Source organism: Equus quagga, chromosome 7 (genome assembly GCF_021613505.1).
Source record: "Equus quagga isolate Etosha38 chromosome 7, UCLA_HA_Equagga_1.0, whole genome shotgun sequence".
In the NCBI taxonomy this organism is placed as follows: domain Eukaryota; kingdom Metazoa; phylum Chordata; class Mammalia; order Perissodactyla; family Equidae; genus Equus; species Equus quagga.
Genome location: NC_060273.1, coordinates 12,581,071 through 12,599,089, shown reverse-complemented (window position 1 = coordinate 12,599,089; position 18,019 = coordinate 12,581,071). Strand labels below are relative to the sequence as shown.

The window sequence follows — 18,019 nt, the reverse complement described above, 5'->3', positions numbered from 1 at the left end:
ATTGTTTTTGTTGGTACTGGCCAGTAGATTCTGACTCCTAGCGACCCTGTGAACTGCAGAGCAGAACCCTGCCTGGTCCTTTTGTGCCATCCTCTCATCTTCCAGCGCTTCCGGACAATGCTCCACTCTTATTCTTAGGGTTTTCATGGTCAAGTTTTTCACAAGTAGATGACCGGGTCCTTCTTCCTAGTCTGTCTAGTCTGGAAGCTCTGCCAAAACCAGTCTACCCGCTGCTATTTGAAATACCGGTGACACAGCTTTCAGCATCACAGAAACACGCAGCCGCCACGTTATGACAACCAATAGACGGTGGTGTGGTTCTCAGACCGAGAAGTGAACTGGGGCCCAGGAAGCGAGAGCACTGATTCTTAACCACTAGACCATCAGGCTGGCTCCTTCATGATTAGGTGTGAGAATATCTGTAAGATACAGTCAGAACTAGAATTGATGGGTCAAAGGGTGTGAAAGCTTGATTGATATTGACAAACAGCCTTCTGAGAAAGTGGTGCCAACTTACCCGCCTACCAGCTAGGTATGGTAAAGCCTGTTTCCCCACATCCTCACTAACGCACCGTATTACCCAATTTCAGTACACGTTTTTGTACTTTCAGTGACTGCTGTGGGAGCATCTACCTCCCCCATGGGGTGTTTGGTGAACACTTAGTAAAACTTTTAGAGCAGTGCCCACACACAGAGCGTGGCAGCGGACATCAGCTATGCTATCATTACCACTGCCGTCAATCACATTATTTTCTGCCTCTCTCTCTGGGCTCCTCATCAATCTATTCAGGAACACTCTTCTCTGAAGCGCTCAAAGGTTCTCCCTATGGACTTTAGTTAATCTTTATAAATCTCTTCTGATGCTGGTCCGGAATTCAGGCACTGTGGGGTTTACAGAATAGGGAAGTGTGACAGGATAGGACCTTTCTAAGGTTACAGAACAGATCCGTGTAATTTAAGGTCAAAATTAATCTAGTTTGGAATGGGAATTGGATTCCTCTAGATTACAATGGCTTTTTTTTTTTTCTTGAGGAAGATCAGCCCTGAGCTAACATCTGCTGCCAATCCTCCACTTTTTGCTGAGGAAGACTGGCCCTGAGCTAACATCCGTGCCCATCTTCCTCTACTTTATATGTGGGACGCCTGCCACAGCATGGCTTGATGAGCGGTGCCATGTCCGCACCCAGGATCCAAACCAGCGGACCCCGGGCCATCGAAGAGGAACGTGCGGACTTAACTGCTGTGGCACCGGGCCTGGACTGCTTTCAAACTTTTTTGGACTCTCACCCACTTTAAGAAATACACCAGGCACCAGAACACCCATATATACCAAAAAAAGAAGTTTCAAAAAAAAAACCCCACAATACTTCTATGTTTTCTATTTGTTCAATTCCATTTAATTGAAAATAAGCTCATTGGGATCCACTAACAAATTGATTTCAAAACCTACCATTGGGCTGAGACCAGTAGTGCAAAAGGCAGTGTTCTAGGATCTAGGTCACAGATGTTGGCCTCCTCGGCAATATAAGTGGAATCAGAGAACTTCACACTCAGTTTTGCACACGTTATCCCCATGTTCCTTTTTCTTCATTTCCTTGGGATGCTGGAGCTCATTCGTCCATCGGTTATTTTCAGAAATAGCTCTTGGGCTCCTTATGTGTACCAACCAGTATTAAGCGCCCGCGGAAAAGAACAGGCTTTGAGGAGCAAGAGGCCTGGATCCAAACCTCACCTCCACCATTTGCCGGTGATCTTGTCTCTTCAGTCATCAAAGACTCAGTTTCCTCGTCTGTCAAATGGGAGTAATAATAGAGAGATCAACGAGCGAACATGTGCCAAGCATCTAGCACGGTGTCAGGCTCATAGGAAGTACTTAATACAGTGGTTCTCAAAGTGTGATTTCCAGATCAGCCGCATCAGCATCACCTGGGAATTTAAAAATCCCAATTCTCGGACCTCACCCCAGATTTAGTGAATCAGAAACTCCAGGGGTGGGGCTCAGCAATCTGTCTTAACAAGTCTTCTTAACGGGCTTAATACATGGTGACTATTAACAAGGAGTACTTGGGGCTGCACAGAAGAGCAGCGGGCAGATCAGGAAAGGATGGGCAGGCTGAAGTTAAGCACTAAGGGGCCAGCAGCAGCCACGCGTTGCGGCTTGAACCTGCCGCCGTCCCCTTTCCCACCCGCCCCCGTCCCCGCTCAGCAGGGCCCGCCTAGAGCGCTCGCTGATTGGTGAAGTCTCTCTGTATATTCACCACCCACCCAATCGCGGAGAACGTACACGGAGAGGGGCGGGACTGGGCTGGGCGAGAGCGGTGCGCCTATTGGCTACAGATCACGGAGCGGGGCGGGGCTGCGCGTGCGCACAGCCCCGGCGCGCCCCTGACGGCGGTTGAAAGATGGCGACTGTCACCGAGCTGAAGGCCGGTGAGTGCAAGCGGGGAGGCTGGCGGGGGAAGTGCGTGTGGCCTGCAGCTTGTGACGAGCAGGGGAAGCAGGGAGGGCGCGCGGAACACTGGAGTCCGCCTTCCCGGGGCACCTGAGGGTCTGCCGTCCCCCCCTCGGGCCTCGGGCGCATTGTTGCGGACGCAGCCGGGGGAGAGCCTTAGGGCTGGGGACAGGACCCACAGCCATCCTTGGGGTTGGGCACAACCCTGAGCCATTTACTTAGGTCCTTCCGACGACGGGAGGTGGGGCCCGATTTTCCATCGGGAAACACCGGAGGTCGAGAGCCGCCTGGCCGGCCTCCTGTCTTTTTCGGGAAAGTTCCACCAAGATGCGGGCCCTTGAGCTGATGACATGGGCACAGCGTTCGTCGGGACGCAGGTGTCAGGGACTGGAAGGCCAGTTCTCGGTGACTGAGCCTCCCGCGTCGGACCTGCCCAGCCCCCGTGGAAACTCATTGATCCCGTGGAACCCCCCCGTGCCCATTTCACAGACGAGGAAATCGAGGTGGTGGTGGGAGGGGAACTAGCTCCCCCCGAGTAATTCAGCCAGAAAGAGACAGAGGGAGAAGCTAGATGGGCTGCTCCAGGGCTCAGGTCTTCATCCCTGGGTGGTACTGATGCCCGATGAACAAAACCAGTTCGGGTTTTCAGGGAGCTTACGGTCGAAATCAATCATTCCTAGAGATTTGGCGGGGAGGGGGTTGAATCTCCATGAGAATGTGATTCAGTAAGGATTGATGTAAACGTGTATTTGCGGCGCGGGCTGGTGAACAGTCCTGCGGAAGGCATGCCGTGATCCACAGGAACAGACCCGCGAAGGGCAAGCCCTCTCCCCAGGAGATGCATGTCGCATGCAGTATTGCATGCAACGTCAGAGGGTTTAAAGACACTTTGGGATCTAAGCCAGGTTGAGAACCTCTTTGAAGAAGTCGTTATGGTACGGGGTTTTAAGCATGCAAATAGAGGGAAAGGCAAAATGCTATGGCGCCCCAAAAAGAAGGCTTAATTCTCTGGATCAGGCACGTCCTACACAGATATAGGGAGCCCCTTATGCGTTTTCTGCATTCCCCAGTTCTGAATATGTTCTGTGTTCAAGAGAAACCCAGTGAAAATGTGTTTGGCAATCAATTATCGGAAGTTTCATGGGCTTTTAATTTTTATAAGCGCTTTGACATTTTTCCGCCTCGCTTAGTTCTGCGTCTGAGAGGCGGAACTCATTATGTTGGAGAAGGCAGCTGAGGCCTGAGGTGGTGATCTGGTAGGTTTCCCAATTCCAGCTTCGTTAATTCTCAGTTCTCTGCTGAGTCTGAGGCTGTGCTGTGTGCAAATACAGAGTGACTGGGACAGGATCCTCGCCAGTGAAAAATAGCTCTCCATCTGATTTCCAAAGATGGAATTAGAAACGGGGGTTCAATTATGATCCCAAGAACGTGATAAGGCTGTACCTTCCTTTTACGGGCCTGTTACCAAGTCAGATTGGGTGATAACAATACTCCCCTACCTGCAGAAAGGTGGAGGGGATGATTGAAAAAGAAGAAGAAAGGTTAAAGGCTAGTCTAGATCATATTTCTTTAATTGTATGACCAGATTTTTGTTGTTGTTTATCAAAGCTTAAAAAATTTACGCCTACCTGGATCAAAGCTGGCTGGGCTCCCCTGATGAATGTTCATTATTGTGGTGTACTGATCTGTTGTTTTTGGCAGGGCCCAGTACAGCATTAGATAATATTCACTCCAGCGCAGCAGTATACCGCACTTGTATGCTAATACTCCTCAGAAGCCTTAACTGAGCTCTTACTGTATTCTAGGCACTGTGGGTGAGATGTATCCATTCTCTGGAGTTGTTCTTTAGCCATTAGGGACAATTTGGAAAAAGAAGGTTCCAGACCCCTGCAAGGGATGGTGCCAATGCAGCCCCAGCCGCTCCTCATCCCTGCTGGTATTTGTAACTAGATCTCACCGTCGCACTCACTGATGTTTGTAATAGTGCCCCGGGCTCATCACGAAGTTGGGTTACGTTCAACGTGGGTATCCCTGATCCCTTAGATGGCGGGGATCCGGTCACATATTCTGTTTCTAACCAGGCTGAAAATTTCAAAATCCTGCTGTTTTAAGGAATTAGCTCATAATTGTTAAAAAACAAACAAAACCCAAAAAACAAAAACCCGCCCTTATGTCATCATGGGCCATTCCCCAAGGGTTCTGGCTATCAAAGGTTTTTATACAAAAGAACACATTCCTTCCTTTTATGGAGTGTCCTTGTTATCTTTAGTCATCTTCTTTCTGGACCAGAGGTTTTCAGTGACACACAGCAACTGGTCCGCAGTGATAAACACTCTTGCAAATATATGAGACACGGGGGGTTAAGTTCAGGTCCCAGTGTGCTGACTGTAATTCTGTCCCCTTTTCTCCTCACTAAAGAATGTGCATGAGACTAAAGCCGCGGACAGCGACGATGTTGGAAGGATAAACTCGAATTTGCTTGAGTGTGTTAGAAGAGTAAACCATTGCAACTTGGGAACTTCCTTTTTCATTACAAACATGCTTTGTGGCAGCTAGTGCAATAATTGTTCAGTTCATCACAATGTTAATTTGAAAGCTGCCGTTATGCCATTTACCTTGGAAACATTTTTCTTCAAAGCATGCCTCAGAATGACAAAACTTATCCTGTAATTGAGGCGGTCCTGTTTTGTATTTCACAGTTTTAAAGGACACCTTGGAAAAAAGAGGCGTGTTAGGGCATTTAAGAGCGAGGATTCGAGCTGAGGTTTTCAACGCCCTCGATGATGAAAGCGAACCTCCGCCACCGCTGTCTCATGAGAACCTTCTGATTAATGAATTAATTCGGGAGTATTTGGAATTCAATAAATATAAGTATACAGCATCTGTGCTCATGGCAGGTAAGACATTACTGTTAATCACCCGGGACGAAATCTGCTTCTCTCCTCCCCCAGTTCTCCGGAAGTGGCTAGCCCCGAAAGCTGATTCCATGAGCAAACAGTGCCATGGGAGTGACTGGGACGGAAAAGTCACACGGGCTCTTTCCATGCCTTGAACAGATTCTCAAGAGGCTTATTGTATCGTAGGAGACAAAAAATAACTAAATAAGCACGTAAATAGGTGCATACTTTGAAAAATCATCCATAATTCCTGATGCTGAGAATAAACAGTTTACATTTTATGCCGTTTGCTGCCAGTCTTTTTCTTTGTATATGCTTGAAAAATGTACACACACTCAGGTTTAATGCCTATATTCTTTTTTTTTTTTTTTAAAGATTTTTATTTTTCCTTTTTCTCCCCAAGGTCCCCTGGTACCTAGTTGTATATTTTAGTTGTGGTTCCTTCTCATTGTGCTATGTGGGATGCCACCTCAGCATGGCTTGATGAGTGGTGCCATGTCTGTACCTAAGATCCAAGCTGGCGAAACCCTGGGCTGCTGAAGCAGAGCACGTGAATTTAAGCACTTGGCCACAGGGCCAGCCCCTGTGCCTATATTCTTTATTAAAAAATATACAACAATGGCAATAAAGCCTCAGAATATTGCTACTCTGTATTGGTTACAAATGTATGTAAAAGCATGGTATTTAAAAAGGCTTCAGAAGGTGAACTCCAGACTGGCTCTAGTGATGGGAGGGAGAGAAATGGTACTGGGGGAGGGGGCGTGCAGTTAAGGAGAAATGTACTGTATCGGTTACATTTACTTCTTCAGAAAGACAGTAAAAGCCGGGAAGGAGATGCGCAATAGTCAAGGTAGGCTTTACGTCTTGGGGGGGGGGGGGGGGGGGGGGGATGGAGCAGAAGGGCCTCACGTGTCCATCACTCGCTTCCCTTGTTTAAGTTTACTCTGTGCTTTCAGACCGTCTCATGCCTCGGAGATGTGCCTTGTCAAAGAAAAGAGATCACGAAGTAGATTTTGGAAGAGAATGAATTCTTTATTTGTGATGCTGGAACTTTCTTTTATTTAATATTAAGCATATATCTTAACTGAATAAAAACTGATGATTTATCTTGGTTTCAGGATCTTCATTATCACTATTTCCACTTTCCTCAGTCTGTTATAGATGGCTGTGTAATACCCTTGTTGGTGTTAGTGCCATCAGGTTGATTCTGACTCCTAGGACCCTGTGTACAGCTGAGTGGAACCCTGCGCGGTCTTTTTGTGTCATCCTCTCACCTTCTGGCACTGTGTTGGACAGTGCGCCGCTGCTGTTCATAGGGTTTCATGGCCAATTTTTTTGGAAGTGGGTGGCCAGGTCCTTCTTGCTAATCTGTCTTAGTCTGGAAGCTCTGCTGAAACCTGTCCACCATGGGTGACCCTGCTGGTGGCATAGCTTTCACTATCACAGCAACACGCAGCCGCCACAGTATGACGACCAGTGGACCATGGTGTGGTTCCCTGACTGGGAAGCGAACCTGGGCCGCAGCAATGAGAGCACCAAATCTTAACCACTAGACCACCAAGGCTGGCTGTATACTACCATTAATACTCAGAGAGAAGAAAATTATGAAAATATCGTTCATTAGGTGTCTTGACTTGGGCTTCCCTAGAATGAAATAGAGCGACAGTAGTCAAGTTTCATTTGAAGTGTCTTGGCTTTTTAAAAAATTGAGGTATAATTAACAGACAATGTAGTTTACCTTTTTTAGTATATAGTCCATAGTCCTGCGGACTTTGCCAAATGCACACAGTAGTGTGACTACCACCACAGGCACAGTCACGACACAGAACATTTCCATCACCTCCAGAAGTTCTGTGTGCCCCTTTGTAGTCAACTTCTTTGCCTATCCCCAACCCCTAGCAACCAGGGACCTGTCGTTATCTGTCCCTATCGTTTGCCTTTTCCAGGATGTCGTATGAGTGAAACCATACGGGATGTATGTTTTGAGTCTGCTTGCTTTCACTTAGCATGATGCATTTGCGATGCAGCCGTGCTTGTTTTTGCCCCTGAATAGCATTCCGTTGTATGGCCCTGCCGATTTATCTGTTACCAGTTGGTGGACATTTGGGTTGTTTCTAGTTTTTAGCCATTGTGAATCAAGCTGCCATAAACATTCACGTACAAGTTTTTGCGTGAACATGTTCCTGTTTCTCTTGGGTAAAGAGCCAAGAGTGGATTGCTGAGTTGTGTGGTAAGTGTACGCTTACCTTTATAAAAATGGCTCAACTCTTTTCTGAAGCGCCCCTACCATTTTGCTCTCCTCCCAGCAAAGTGTGAGAGTTCCGGTGGCCCTGTATCCTCGCCAGCGCTTCATTTTAGGGTTAATTTCGCTTTGAGAATTATTGCCACCAAATGGGTATCAGTACTGTCATGTGTTTAATTTACAGCCTTCCTAGAAAACAGACCTCTGAAGTCTAGTGTGCAGAAACAGTATCTTCCCAACCAAAAATTGGCAGATTCAAAAAATGAATTTGTGTTAAACTGTGTTAAGGTACACATTTAACAAAAGAGATATTTTGAAAGTCATAAAATCACACATAGCTACGCCCGCCTTGATATGTGCCATCATCATTCTTCTAAAATCTGAAAAAATGTGTACAACCTGGTAAGTGTGGTTCTTATCAAAATCATGTTTGCTTTTTAGATTAATAAAGACTCAGTGTTCTCGTGATTTTTCCTCCAGAATCTGGTCAACCTGTAGTTCCTTTGGACAGACAATTTCTTATCCGTGAACTGAATGCGTTTGAAGAATCAAAGGATGATTCAATGTAAGCAGTTTTTGTTTGAAAATAGGTTTTCAGACGTTGTATTGGAGCCCTAGTCACATGCTGGGTGGTTTAGTTCATTTTCATTCAGCAAGTATTTCTTTGGGTCTAGTGTGTCTAGCACGGCCCCACATCCCGCGTGTGCAGCTGGGAACGAGTCAGACGGGGCCTCTGCTCTTACGTGAAAACCCCTGGTTTCCGAGGACCCTGGCCCGACTTGTTTCTCAGGGTCGCTCCTCTTGGCTCTTTGATATGTCCCTGTTTTTCTCCTGAGGCTTTGTTCCCGTAATTGTTTTCTTTCTCACATCTAACTCTTCTTCCCCGCTGCTTCCTTTACTTCCCCTTAGGAACGTCCTCAGAGATCCCCTCCAAAACCCCGGGCAGCTCCCAGCCCTGAGCTGCTGCGCCCTCTCCTGTTACCCCCAGCTTGGGGAAAAGCAGCCCTCTGCTCTCATTTTGTTAGCGCGCCCTCGCTTGCTCTCTTTGCTGCTTAAATTCTCCCCTCACCATTTACACCGAAACTGTGCTCCTGAAAAGGAGAGCAACTGTGTTCTAGTAGGTTCTTAGTTCTTTTCCTACTTCAGTGTTTCTTAAACTTTTTCCAGAGGATCCCTGAATGGCAAAAATATTTGTATGTAGGAGCCTGAGAACATAGCTCAAAGCTGCCTTCCTCTAGCAAGAAATTTCTTTGAAGTCTCACATTTTCTCTTTCTAAAAATTCATTAATTTTTTCGTTCTACTTCGTGGTATAGTTGCTTTACCCTAAAGATGTTTTAAATGACACACCAATTAAATTTAGCTGTCCCACAAATCTTCATATAAAATTGTTCCGGTCATATGCAGCCTTGATCCTGTAGTTTGTGCCACGCCCCTTGCACCATCAGTGGGTGTGTGTGTATATGTATTTCCAATTTGAGAAGCTCAGGTTCACTTGAGTTTCGGCAGCATTTTGTAATATTGACTACTCCTCATAACGCTTTTTGTCATTTGTCTTTTATGACCCTTTACTGTCTTGATTTTCCTGTCTCCCTAATGGTGCTCTCCATTTCTTTCTTTTTTTTTATTTTATTTTTCCTTTTTCTCCCCAAATCCCCCCAGTACATAGTTGTGTATTTTTAGTTGTGGGTCCTTCTAGTTGTAGCATGTGGGACGCTGCCTCAGCGTGGCTTGATGAGCAGTACCATGTCTGCACCCAGGATCCAAACCGGTGAAACCCCAGGCCGCTGAAGTGGAGCACGTGAACTTAACCACTTGGCCACGGGGCTGGCCCTCTTTTTCTTTTTTTAAGAGATTGGCACCTGAGCTAACATCTGTTGCCAGTCTTCTTTTTTTTTCTTCTCCCCAACACCCCCCAGTACATAGTTGTGTATTCTACTTGTGGGTCCTTCTGGTTGTGCTATGTGGGACACCACCTCCACATGGCCGGACAAGTGGTGCCATGTCCGCTCCCAGGATCCGAACTGGTGAAACCCTGGGCCACCGAAGCAGAACACGTGGACCTAAGTACTGGTCCACCGGCCAGCGTCTTTCTTTCAGTTTCTTCATTGGCTCCTTTATGGTTCCCTTAAATGGTGGGCATTCCCTAAGTTTTGTCCTTAACTTTCTTTACTTCTTGCCCCCCGCCCACTTTTCTAGGTATTCTGGAGTCTGTAATGACGCCTCCGTGCGGGTGGCTCTGCCTTAAATCTGACAGATCTCCTGAATTGTGGGCCCCCCTTTCTGCTGCCATCTCAAACTCAGTGTGTCCAAACATGCCATCTGTTATTTTCATCTCCTCAAACCCCTCGTAGGTTCCTCCTGCAGCCATTCAGGTCTAAACTCAGAGTCCACATAGGTTCTGGCTTGGTCTCATTTCTCACCACTCATGTTGCCGGTCCCTTGGTTGTGCCTCTGCAGCGCGCCTGTCGGTTCCCCTGCCCTGCGCTGTGCTGTTCAGGAGCCAGCTGTCTGGGTTCTCTGTCTGCACTCACTTTCTTTTCCAGCTTACGCTTCACTCCGCCAGCAGTTTGCTTTCTACAAGACAATGAGAGCTTTGTCCTAAAACATTTCCATTGGAAAGTTTTCAGATTCTAAAGAGTCCTGTGGTCCGTATGGCAAACACTAGTGTATGTTCCGGCGGACTCTCGAGTAGTGCTCCACGGTCACGTTGTATTTCCTGTGAAACTGAGGCATCGCCACACAAAGCAGGATGAGGTCTAGAATAGCCTTGGGTGAGGGCAGGCCCCACCACCAAATGAATTTGTGCCAATTTATGAACAAGATTAGTTTTCGAGTTTTTGTGTTTCAGAATTACAAATAAAGTATTGTGAGGCTGTACTTTAAAAAAATTTTTTTCAACTTCTGTTTTTTTAAAAAGAAACCTTAATATCCATGAAGTTGCAGATTAAACGTGCTAATTATATACTTTCTAATAACATTTTAAGATGTCTAAATCTTAAGTCAATTTTATTGTATGATAATTTAAAAAGTAAAATTTTTTAAATTTAAAAATCTTGAACCAGTTAACACTTTGGGAAACATTGGCTTAAAGTAGGCAAAGAGACCTATTTTATATTTCTGGATGATGCTGTCATAAGAATTGAAGCATCTTATTTATTAAATAGAGAAACTTCCTCTCCCGGTGGTATGGACAGATGGCTTCGGGATGCAGTTAGTTATTACTGCATAACAGATTACCCCAGAATTTGGTGGCTTAAAACAGGAAACATTTGTTATCTGTGGTCAGGAACCTGGGAGCGGCTTCTCTGGGTGGTCCTGCCCAGCGTCTTGTGGGATTGTAGCTATATGTCTGCCAGGGATGCAGCCCTCTGAAAGCTTGGCTGGGGCCGGAGGATGCACTTCCACGTGCTCCCTCACACGGCTGCTTCCAGGAGGTCAGCTCCTTGCCACATCTACCTTTCCATAGGACAGCTGGCTTCCCCCGGAGAGAGTGGCCAAGAGAGAAGGCAGGAGGAAGCCATGTGCCGTTGGCGACCTAGGCTCTGAAGTTGCACAGGGCTGTCACCTAACGTCTTAGTCCATTAGAAGTGGGCTCAGCACACACTCAGGGGAGGGCAGTCAGGCTCCACCCTTTGGAAGGGAAAGGAATGTGGCACTTTAAACCATCACACCTGCGAATAAGTGCATATCTCAAAAATTTAAAAAACCCGTGAAATTGTGTTTTCATCTATGAGGTTGGAAACCAAGGAAGGCATTTCTGTTGTTGCGGTCTTTATTGTCAGCAGAGCAGCTTCCATTCGTGCAGGGATGCTGATGCAGATCTCCAGGCAGCACACGGGGAGGAGAAGACGATGCAGCTTGGGGTTCAAGTAGAGAGTTTGTTCCCTTACTATCGAAGGGGATCTCTAGCAAATCCTTGCTGAGCTGTGGGTTTCTCATTTATGAATTGGGGGTGACGATTATGACATCACAGGGTGAGGATAAAGTGAAGAGTGGGTAGAGTGTTTCATAAACTGTAAAGTAGCTTTTTAAATACTAGTTATTACTCAACTCCTGTATGGCTGACATTCATACACCATTTAATCTATGCCAGCAGAGTTCTAAACACTTACATTTATTGACTCATTTAGTCCATAACTACCCTATGAGGTAAGGACTGCACTTACCCTCAGTTATAGAGGGAGAGACATTTGTGAGGCTGGGGAGGTTAAGAATCTTGCTAGGGTCAAGCAGTAAGGCCAGGATTTGAACCCAGGCAGCCTGGCTCTCGAGACATAAGACCTTTTCTAGACAAGGATTTATTAGTCCAGTAAGTGTGTATTGAATACCTGTTGTGTATCAGACGTGTTAGGTACTGGGAAATCTTATACTGGACTTGAGAGTTTAAAAGCTGAATTTCTGTGCATTCATTAAAATTATATGTCACTTTTGATGAGGTTTAAGTTGTTGACATGTTTTCTCTGAGTTTTAAATTGTCTTTAGAGTTAAATGCTATTCTTTAAATTTAAAAAAGCATGAACAGTTTGCAATTTGGATAATAACCATGCAACTTTTCTCTTTTCTTTTTTGCTGAGGAAGATTCACCCTGAACTAACATCTGAGCCAATCTTCCCCTATTTTGTATGTGGGTTGCCGCCACAGCATGGCTGCTGACAAGTGGCATAGGTTGGCACCCGGGAACCAAACCTGAGCTGCCCAAGCAGAGCATGCCAACTTAACCACTAGGCCACAGGCCAGCCCCTGCAACCTTTTTCTTCTAAGTGTAGTGAATTACTTGGTCATTTTGGTGTCAGAGGCTACCTTTTAAAAAATAGATGTTTTAAGCTTTTACTGTTTATGCAAATTTAATTGATTTTGGTTTTCTTCTGCTCTAGACCTCTTTTATACAGGATTTTAGCTCATTTGTTGCATGGAACTAAGGAGGACGTCCCAAATACATTTCTAAAAGGGTCTTCACTTCAGCCTTCAGACCCAGAGCTTGGCAGACAACCCAGTGGAAGGAAGAAAATGGGTATGAGTTTTCTGAGACTTATCATTGAGCTGTCAGCAGCTATATTTTCTTTGTCTCTGTTTTTATCTTTGGAGTAGTTTTTCCTGAGCTTTTGCAACATGGTTTAATTTCGCTTATGTCTAATGTAATTGGCCCGTGTTACTGAGCCTCCAAAAAAATGCTTTTTGGAAAGAGAATCTTGGGGGGAGACGGGAGGATGATGACAAAATTCTGAAATATAATTTCTATACAGAAGCATTGAAAAAGCTGATTTTCACATAAATTTGTACTCTTTGGAGCAGCTTAGATCCTTATCATAATGAATAAACAGCTTTTTATCCAGTCAGCATTTTTTTCCTCTCCAAGCCTGAAAAAAGGCAAAATTCCTGAACACAGAGGGAGAAGTCACAGGTGTGTGTGTCTCGTGCATTTTCAGGGTGTTTTTTGGTGGTGGTGATCTACAAATAACGAATCCTTAGGAAATCACCCATATTCCTTTCAGAACGCTCACTAAGTGGCTTTTCAGTTGTTTTGATTACATCAGCAATAGGATTCCAATTTGATAACCCAAATTGAGTGGTTTGCGGCTCAGTGTTTCCAACTGCGGTGGAGGGTTGATCTCTTTTTAAGGGCTGTCATGGGTGGGCGCAGGCAGTGATTATCGGAACACATATCAGGCTTGAATGTTGAGATACACTTTTAGGAAACATCTAAAATGCCAGTTGCCTGTTGTGGTTTTCCTAAACATCTGTGAGCAGTGTTGATCACGTTGAATATTTGCTGTGACTCTTCCAATCTGAAGGTGAAATATCTGTGAGTCAGGGAGACCCCGTTCGGAGGGGAATTCTGACTGCACGAGGAGTTATCCTTTTATGTATCTTAGAGTTCCGAGCTGATGGAACGGGGGAAAGACATCGTTCCTACCTACTTACTTTACAGGGGAGAAAACCGCCACTAAGTTTCGGTGACTCATCGAAAGCCTGCAGCTGACCATTTTTAGCAGAATCAGCACCTTCGATCGCCATTCCTCTACACTTCCTCCATAGCTTACAAACTATTGAGAAGTTTCCCTAGTTCTCTTTCCAGGGATTGGTAAGGAACTGCCATTAGTGTCTACTATTTGGCAAGTACTTAAAAAACAAAACCAAACTCACAAGTACACGAGTAAATCTCTAAACATTCAAGTAATATAATGTGAAATTCCCTTTCTCCTTTTCACTTCCTGTCTCTCCCTAACTCCCCGATTTTCCTCCCTTCTGTGGAGGGTACCAGTGTTAGCAGCTTGGCAGGCATCCTTCAGGACTTATTTCTGTGTATGTAAATGTGTATGCACTGTTCCTGTACGTATTACCCTATAATTTGCCTTTTTCAATTGTCAGTATATGCGTATCTCCTTCTGCCTCGCTCTTAACTTCGTGTAGTGTTCCGTCGTGTTGCTGATCGCTCTTTACTGACGCACTTCTATATGTTTTTAATGTTTCGCTTTCACAGTACTGCAGAGTAGCATTACTTCTTTGTCCTCACAAGTGTTTCTCTTGTCCTAGAAGCAGAATTACTGATTCAAAGCCTATGCACGTTAAAAACATAGTAGATATCGTCTACTTCCCCTCCAAAAAGGCTTGACCAGTTTACGTTCTTAGGAAGAATATGTGACAGTACCAGTTTCTCTGTTTCATTGTCACCAGTGGGTGTTGTACACGTTAACACTTGTTAACACAGCAAACCCACGACATCGGTATTTTCAGTCCCATCAGGAAAAATAACCTTGAGAAAGAACTTTCCTGGTTTGTAAGCTTTTTATAATCAATCTCCTTAATATTCATGGTTAATGACTAGTAAGAAAATTGTAAGTAACCGAGTATTTCTTAACCGAACTCTGTTCTTCTGAGATGAAAGGAGCAGGTTAGCTACTGGGTAGGCTTACACCGCAGGGGCTGGGTGGCGGGGAGAGATGGAGAATGAGAGAGAATTCGAGAGTGCCGTGGTTACTGTGAGTCCTTCACGGATCAGGTGCCAGAGCCGTCAGAGAACTGAGCTCAGGTCAGTAAAGCTCTGGAAGGCCCTGGAAGGCCCCGTGAGCATGACTGCTGATCCAACAGGGGAGGGACAGGGATTGTGCACAGTATTTTTCACCATCATCAAAAATGTTCCTGGCACAGTAGTGACCTCTGTGCAACAACTTGTGAAGAATTGTCAGCCAAAACCCGCATTCTGTTCCAGGAACACACCTAAGCTTTCCATTGCCCCTCTCAACGCGAGCTTACTGTGCGGAGGATACGTACGTTCTGACAACCCTGAAAAGGTTATGGAGATAGTAAAATGGTTATTCTTCCGATTACAGTATCTCAGCTCTACGCAAGCTCATCCAGCTGAAGTAGAAAACCCTACGCTCAGGTTCTCTTTTATTTCAAAATAAGTCCCAAGCACGCAGGCCCTTCTTTCATCAAGCTTTCACGGTGCTGAGAGAAACGCAGGCGGTTCATACAGCACACTCGCCTTGGAGGCGGGCCCGTTCCTGAGGGCTGTGAGCAGTGCATGTCACATTGGGGGCTGGACGTCAAAGACCAGGTGTTTTATCATAGAATCATCATCAGCTCAGCTTTATGCGCGTCTCTGAGGAAGTGCCTGCAAACATAGCGGCACTTTCCTGTAACGCTTTCCTAGAAAACCTAAAAGGCTTATGTCCTAAGGATGTTGTCAATTTTCTCCTGGCAGCAAAGTTGCCTAAAATTGAGGGAGTCGATCGTCATCCATGTTCAGACCCGTAGTAGTCGCAGCACTTTACATTACTGATGAGGATGACCAGCTGCTGCCGACTGATAAGACCGTAGAATCAAGCTGTCTTTGGAACAAGAACATCCAGTGTGCATTTTTGATGCAAAAATTGCAGATTTCTACCACTTGTCTAAATCTGTATTCTTTTTCTCCTGTCACCGAAATTGTCATTAAAAAGGTGGTTTTTTCCGTTGTAAAAAGTGACTGGAGAGCTGGGGGTTCGCGTTTCCTCAGGAATTTCGTTTGGGCCTGGCGTTTTTGTCGCATTGGATGTGAAGTCTTGTAGGTGGTTTTGGTCTAGAATGCTCCTGCCCTCTGCCCTGTCCCCGGGACAGAGAAATGGAGCGCCGTGCCCGGGCCCTCCGCTACTGCTGCCAGAGCACCATGGGTGTCTGCACTCTCTGAAGCTTGTGGTTTCCTTTTGGGCTGAAGAACATTTTCTGCAGTTTCTTAGCCAGTTGTCTGGTTTGGGGAGATGTCAGCTGTGCTGGTTCCTCCTGCCACAAGAGGGTGCTGCTGGGAGGCGCTGCTGTTTGAGGAAGGGTGTTTTCCCCCTTTTTAGTCGAAGACCTTCGGTAGCCCTTGAAATGCTGGTGGAACACGGCCTCCTGTCTTGCGAACCCCCTTCCTGCCGTGTAATGAGGAGAAGTTGGTAACTGCGAACACGTGGGCTTGCTCCAGGAGGACTCTGGTCACTGGATAAAGTCGAGAGACGCTCGGATAGTTACTGAGGCCCTAATACTCGCCACGTCTGACTTCCTCACTAGAATTTGAAAGAGAGGGAGTTTTTTCTGTCCTAAGCCATCTAAAGAACTCGCACCATATTAACTATATAGCATCCTAAAATAGACGTAGATGTGTCTGCCTTTTGCCTGCTTTAGCTTGGGGTAGGTATTAACATTTGTTTCTCTCGATTGCAGACGGCCTCGGAAGAAAGGGGAAGGGGACAAGCGCTGGCATCGAAGAGCCTCCTGTCTCTCCAGCCGTGAAGCGATGACGTTTCCATTGGGGCATCTTTTATCTTAAAATTGTATGTAGTCAATAACTTATTTATTCTCCCAGCATGACCAAAATGCATCACTAGCGCTTGCACTTTGTAGAAACTTGAGTTTCTGCAAAACATTTAGCCCCTCGTGTTTTACTGCATTTCTGAATAAAAGCCAACTGTGTCGTCTACTTACTGGATTTGGCTTGAAAGAAAATGGATTGTTTCTAGGAAGTATTTTAAAGGTCGTGAAACGTGTGAGAAATGAAAGGACGTTTCAGTACTCTGTACCTTCTTCAAAAAAACCCCTCCCGGTCGTTATAGCCGTTATGCTCTGCCCTTTAACATGGCACATTAGTTAAATTTCCTTCAGGCCGGAATTAGGTAGATTTGTAGGAAAATTAATTCATGTTTAAAAAAACATTTAAAAGAACACTAAAGCCAGAAAAAACTAGTTCTTATAAAGTTTGGTTTTTTTCTGACGAGCTATTTTTCAGATAACCATTTATAATTAGACTTAAATATCTGAAATACTATCTACACTTGAACTTAACAATGTACTTTTCTTTCCTTAGACCGTTTTGGCTCTTCTCCTGGAAGATTTAATTAAAACGTAGAGAGGGAAATAATTCTTTTAATTTTACTGTAAGTAAAACAAAGAGTTTATTGTATCGTGAAGAATGTGGGATAAGCATGAAGAGACAGGCTTTAGGCGAGATACCAGAAAGCACCTTTTCAAAGATGGCATTGTCTAAGCCTCACGTGGCCGCCCGTCGGACACTTACAGCACGAGCTGCACAGGGCCCACCCCTGCTTATTTGGGCTCCGAAAGTCTTATTAAACATCCATTTTTATTCTTCGGATAGAACAATATTAAGTGCTCTCTCTCAAATGCTGCTTTGATATTTATTAAGACATTTTTATAATGTGGAGTCTACAGGCTGATGTCACTGAAGACCACTGACTGTCACGGCAGACGGCGCCCGATGGCCGGAAGTCACAGGGTAGACTGAGAACAAAGCTTGGGCCCCCCGAGCACCGACAGCATTCAGCCTAAACGTTTCCACGGGCACGTGGGCAGGGCTGTAGTGGTAAAAGGAGCATTCTCGTCAGGGTGTTGCCTTTGGAAATGATTGAAACTCCTGACTGTATGTTTGTGCTAGTCAGTGTTCAGTCTTTAAAGATTAACCAAGGATTTTTATCTGAATGCAGAACATTATTAAATAAGTCCCCTTAAACCATACTTTACAAGTCAGAGGATTTTGAGAGGCCCTGTTGAGGGGCGTAAATGACATGGTAGCCGTAGAAGCATTATAAGGGCTCATTTCCATCTTTTAGTGAAGTCTGCAGTAGCTGACTACACTTCTGAATTTCACTGTATTGCACGTGGGAACCTGAAGATCTGAATTCTCAGAGATCTCAGCTTGCGTCCAAGGATGTCGGCAGTGGGCACTGTGTTTACCTCAGGAACTGCAATCCTGCAGGACTTGATTAAGAAAAGCTGCTGGAGTTTGTCATTTTGGACACTGACATAAAATCCTCAAAATAGGAGCTAAACAGAATTGTCCCCTGTAGTCCATAGTGCTTTTGCATGCGTTATGCTGTACCTTGTTCGTACCCGGGCAACTTTTATACCTTCAATGTATCATTTAATAAAAAAGCATTTAGGCAACTCAC

At 45.3% G+C, this 18,019-nt stretch overlaps 1 protein-coding gene and 1 long non-coding RNA gene across 3 annotated transcripts; both read left to right on the top strand.

The window, feature by feature from the left end:
* Nucleotides 1-2,365: 2,365 nt before the first annotated feature.
* On the top strand, nucleotides 2,366-18,018 carry CEP20 (centrosomal protein 20). 2 transcript variants are annotated; one of them, XM_046667332.1, is made up of 6 exons: nucleotides 2,366-2,430; nucleotides 5,152-5,349; nucleotides 8,072-8,156; nucleotides 12,467-12,603; nucleotides 16,278-16,387; nucleotides 16,918-18,018. In XM_046667332.1, the coding sequence occupies exons 1-5, from the start codon at nucleotides 2,403-2,405 to the stop codon at nucleotides 16,352-16,354; spliced, it is 525 nt and encodes a 174-aa protein (XP_046523288.1). In that variant the 5' UTR covers nucleotides 2,366-2,402; the 3' UTR covers nucleotides 16,355-16,387; nucleotides 16,918-18,018. The 2 variants fall into 2 exon arrangements, with proteins under 2 accessions (XP_046523288.1, XP_046523289.1); XM_046667333.1 differs by lacking the exons at nucleotides 8,072-8,156; nucleotides 12,467-12,603; nucleotides 16,918-18,018 and having other exon boundaries at nucleotides 16,278-16,910.
* On the top strand, nucleotides 6,161-6,455 carry LOC124242366 (uncharacterized). The gene is made up of 2 exons (XR_006889432.1): nucleotides 6,161-6,199; nucleotides 6,306-6,455. It is a non-coding gene; the product is annotated as an uncharacterized LOC124242366 (long non-coding RNA).
* Nucleotide 18,019: the final 1 nt, after the last annotated feature.

Excerpts from the sequence above, each read along its gene's own strand:
- CEP20 (XM_046667332.1), top strand. The coding sequence starts at position 2,403 with ATGGCGACTGTCACCGAGCTGAAGGCCG. Across the intron at positions 8,157-12,466 it reads GAATCAAAGGATGATTCAAT|ACCTCTTTTATACAGGATTT; the intron begins GTAAGCAGTTTT and ends CTTCTGCTCTAG. Across the intron at positions 12,604-16,277 it reads CAGTGGAAGGAAGAAAATGG|ACGGCCTCGGAAGAAAGGGG; the intron begins GTATGAGTTTTC and ends TCTCGATTGCAG.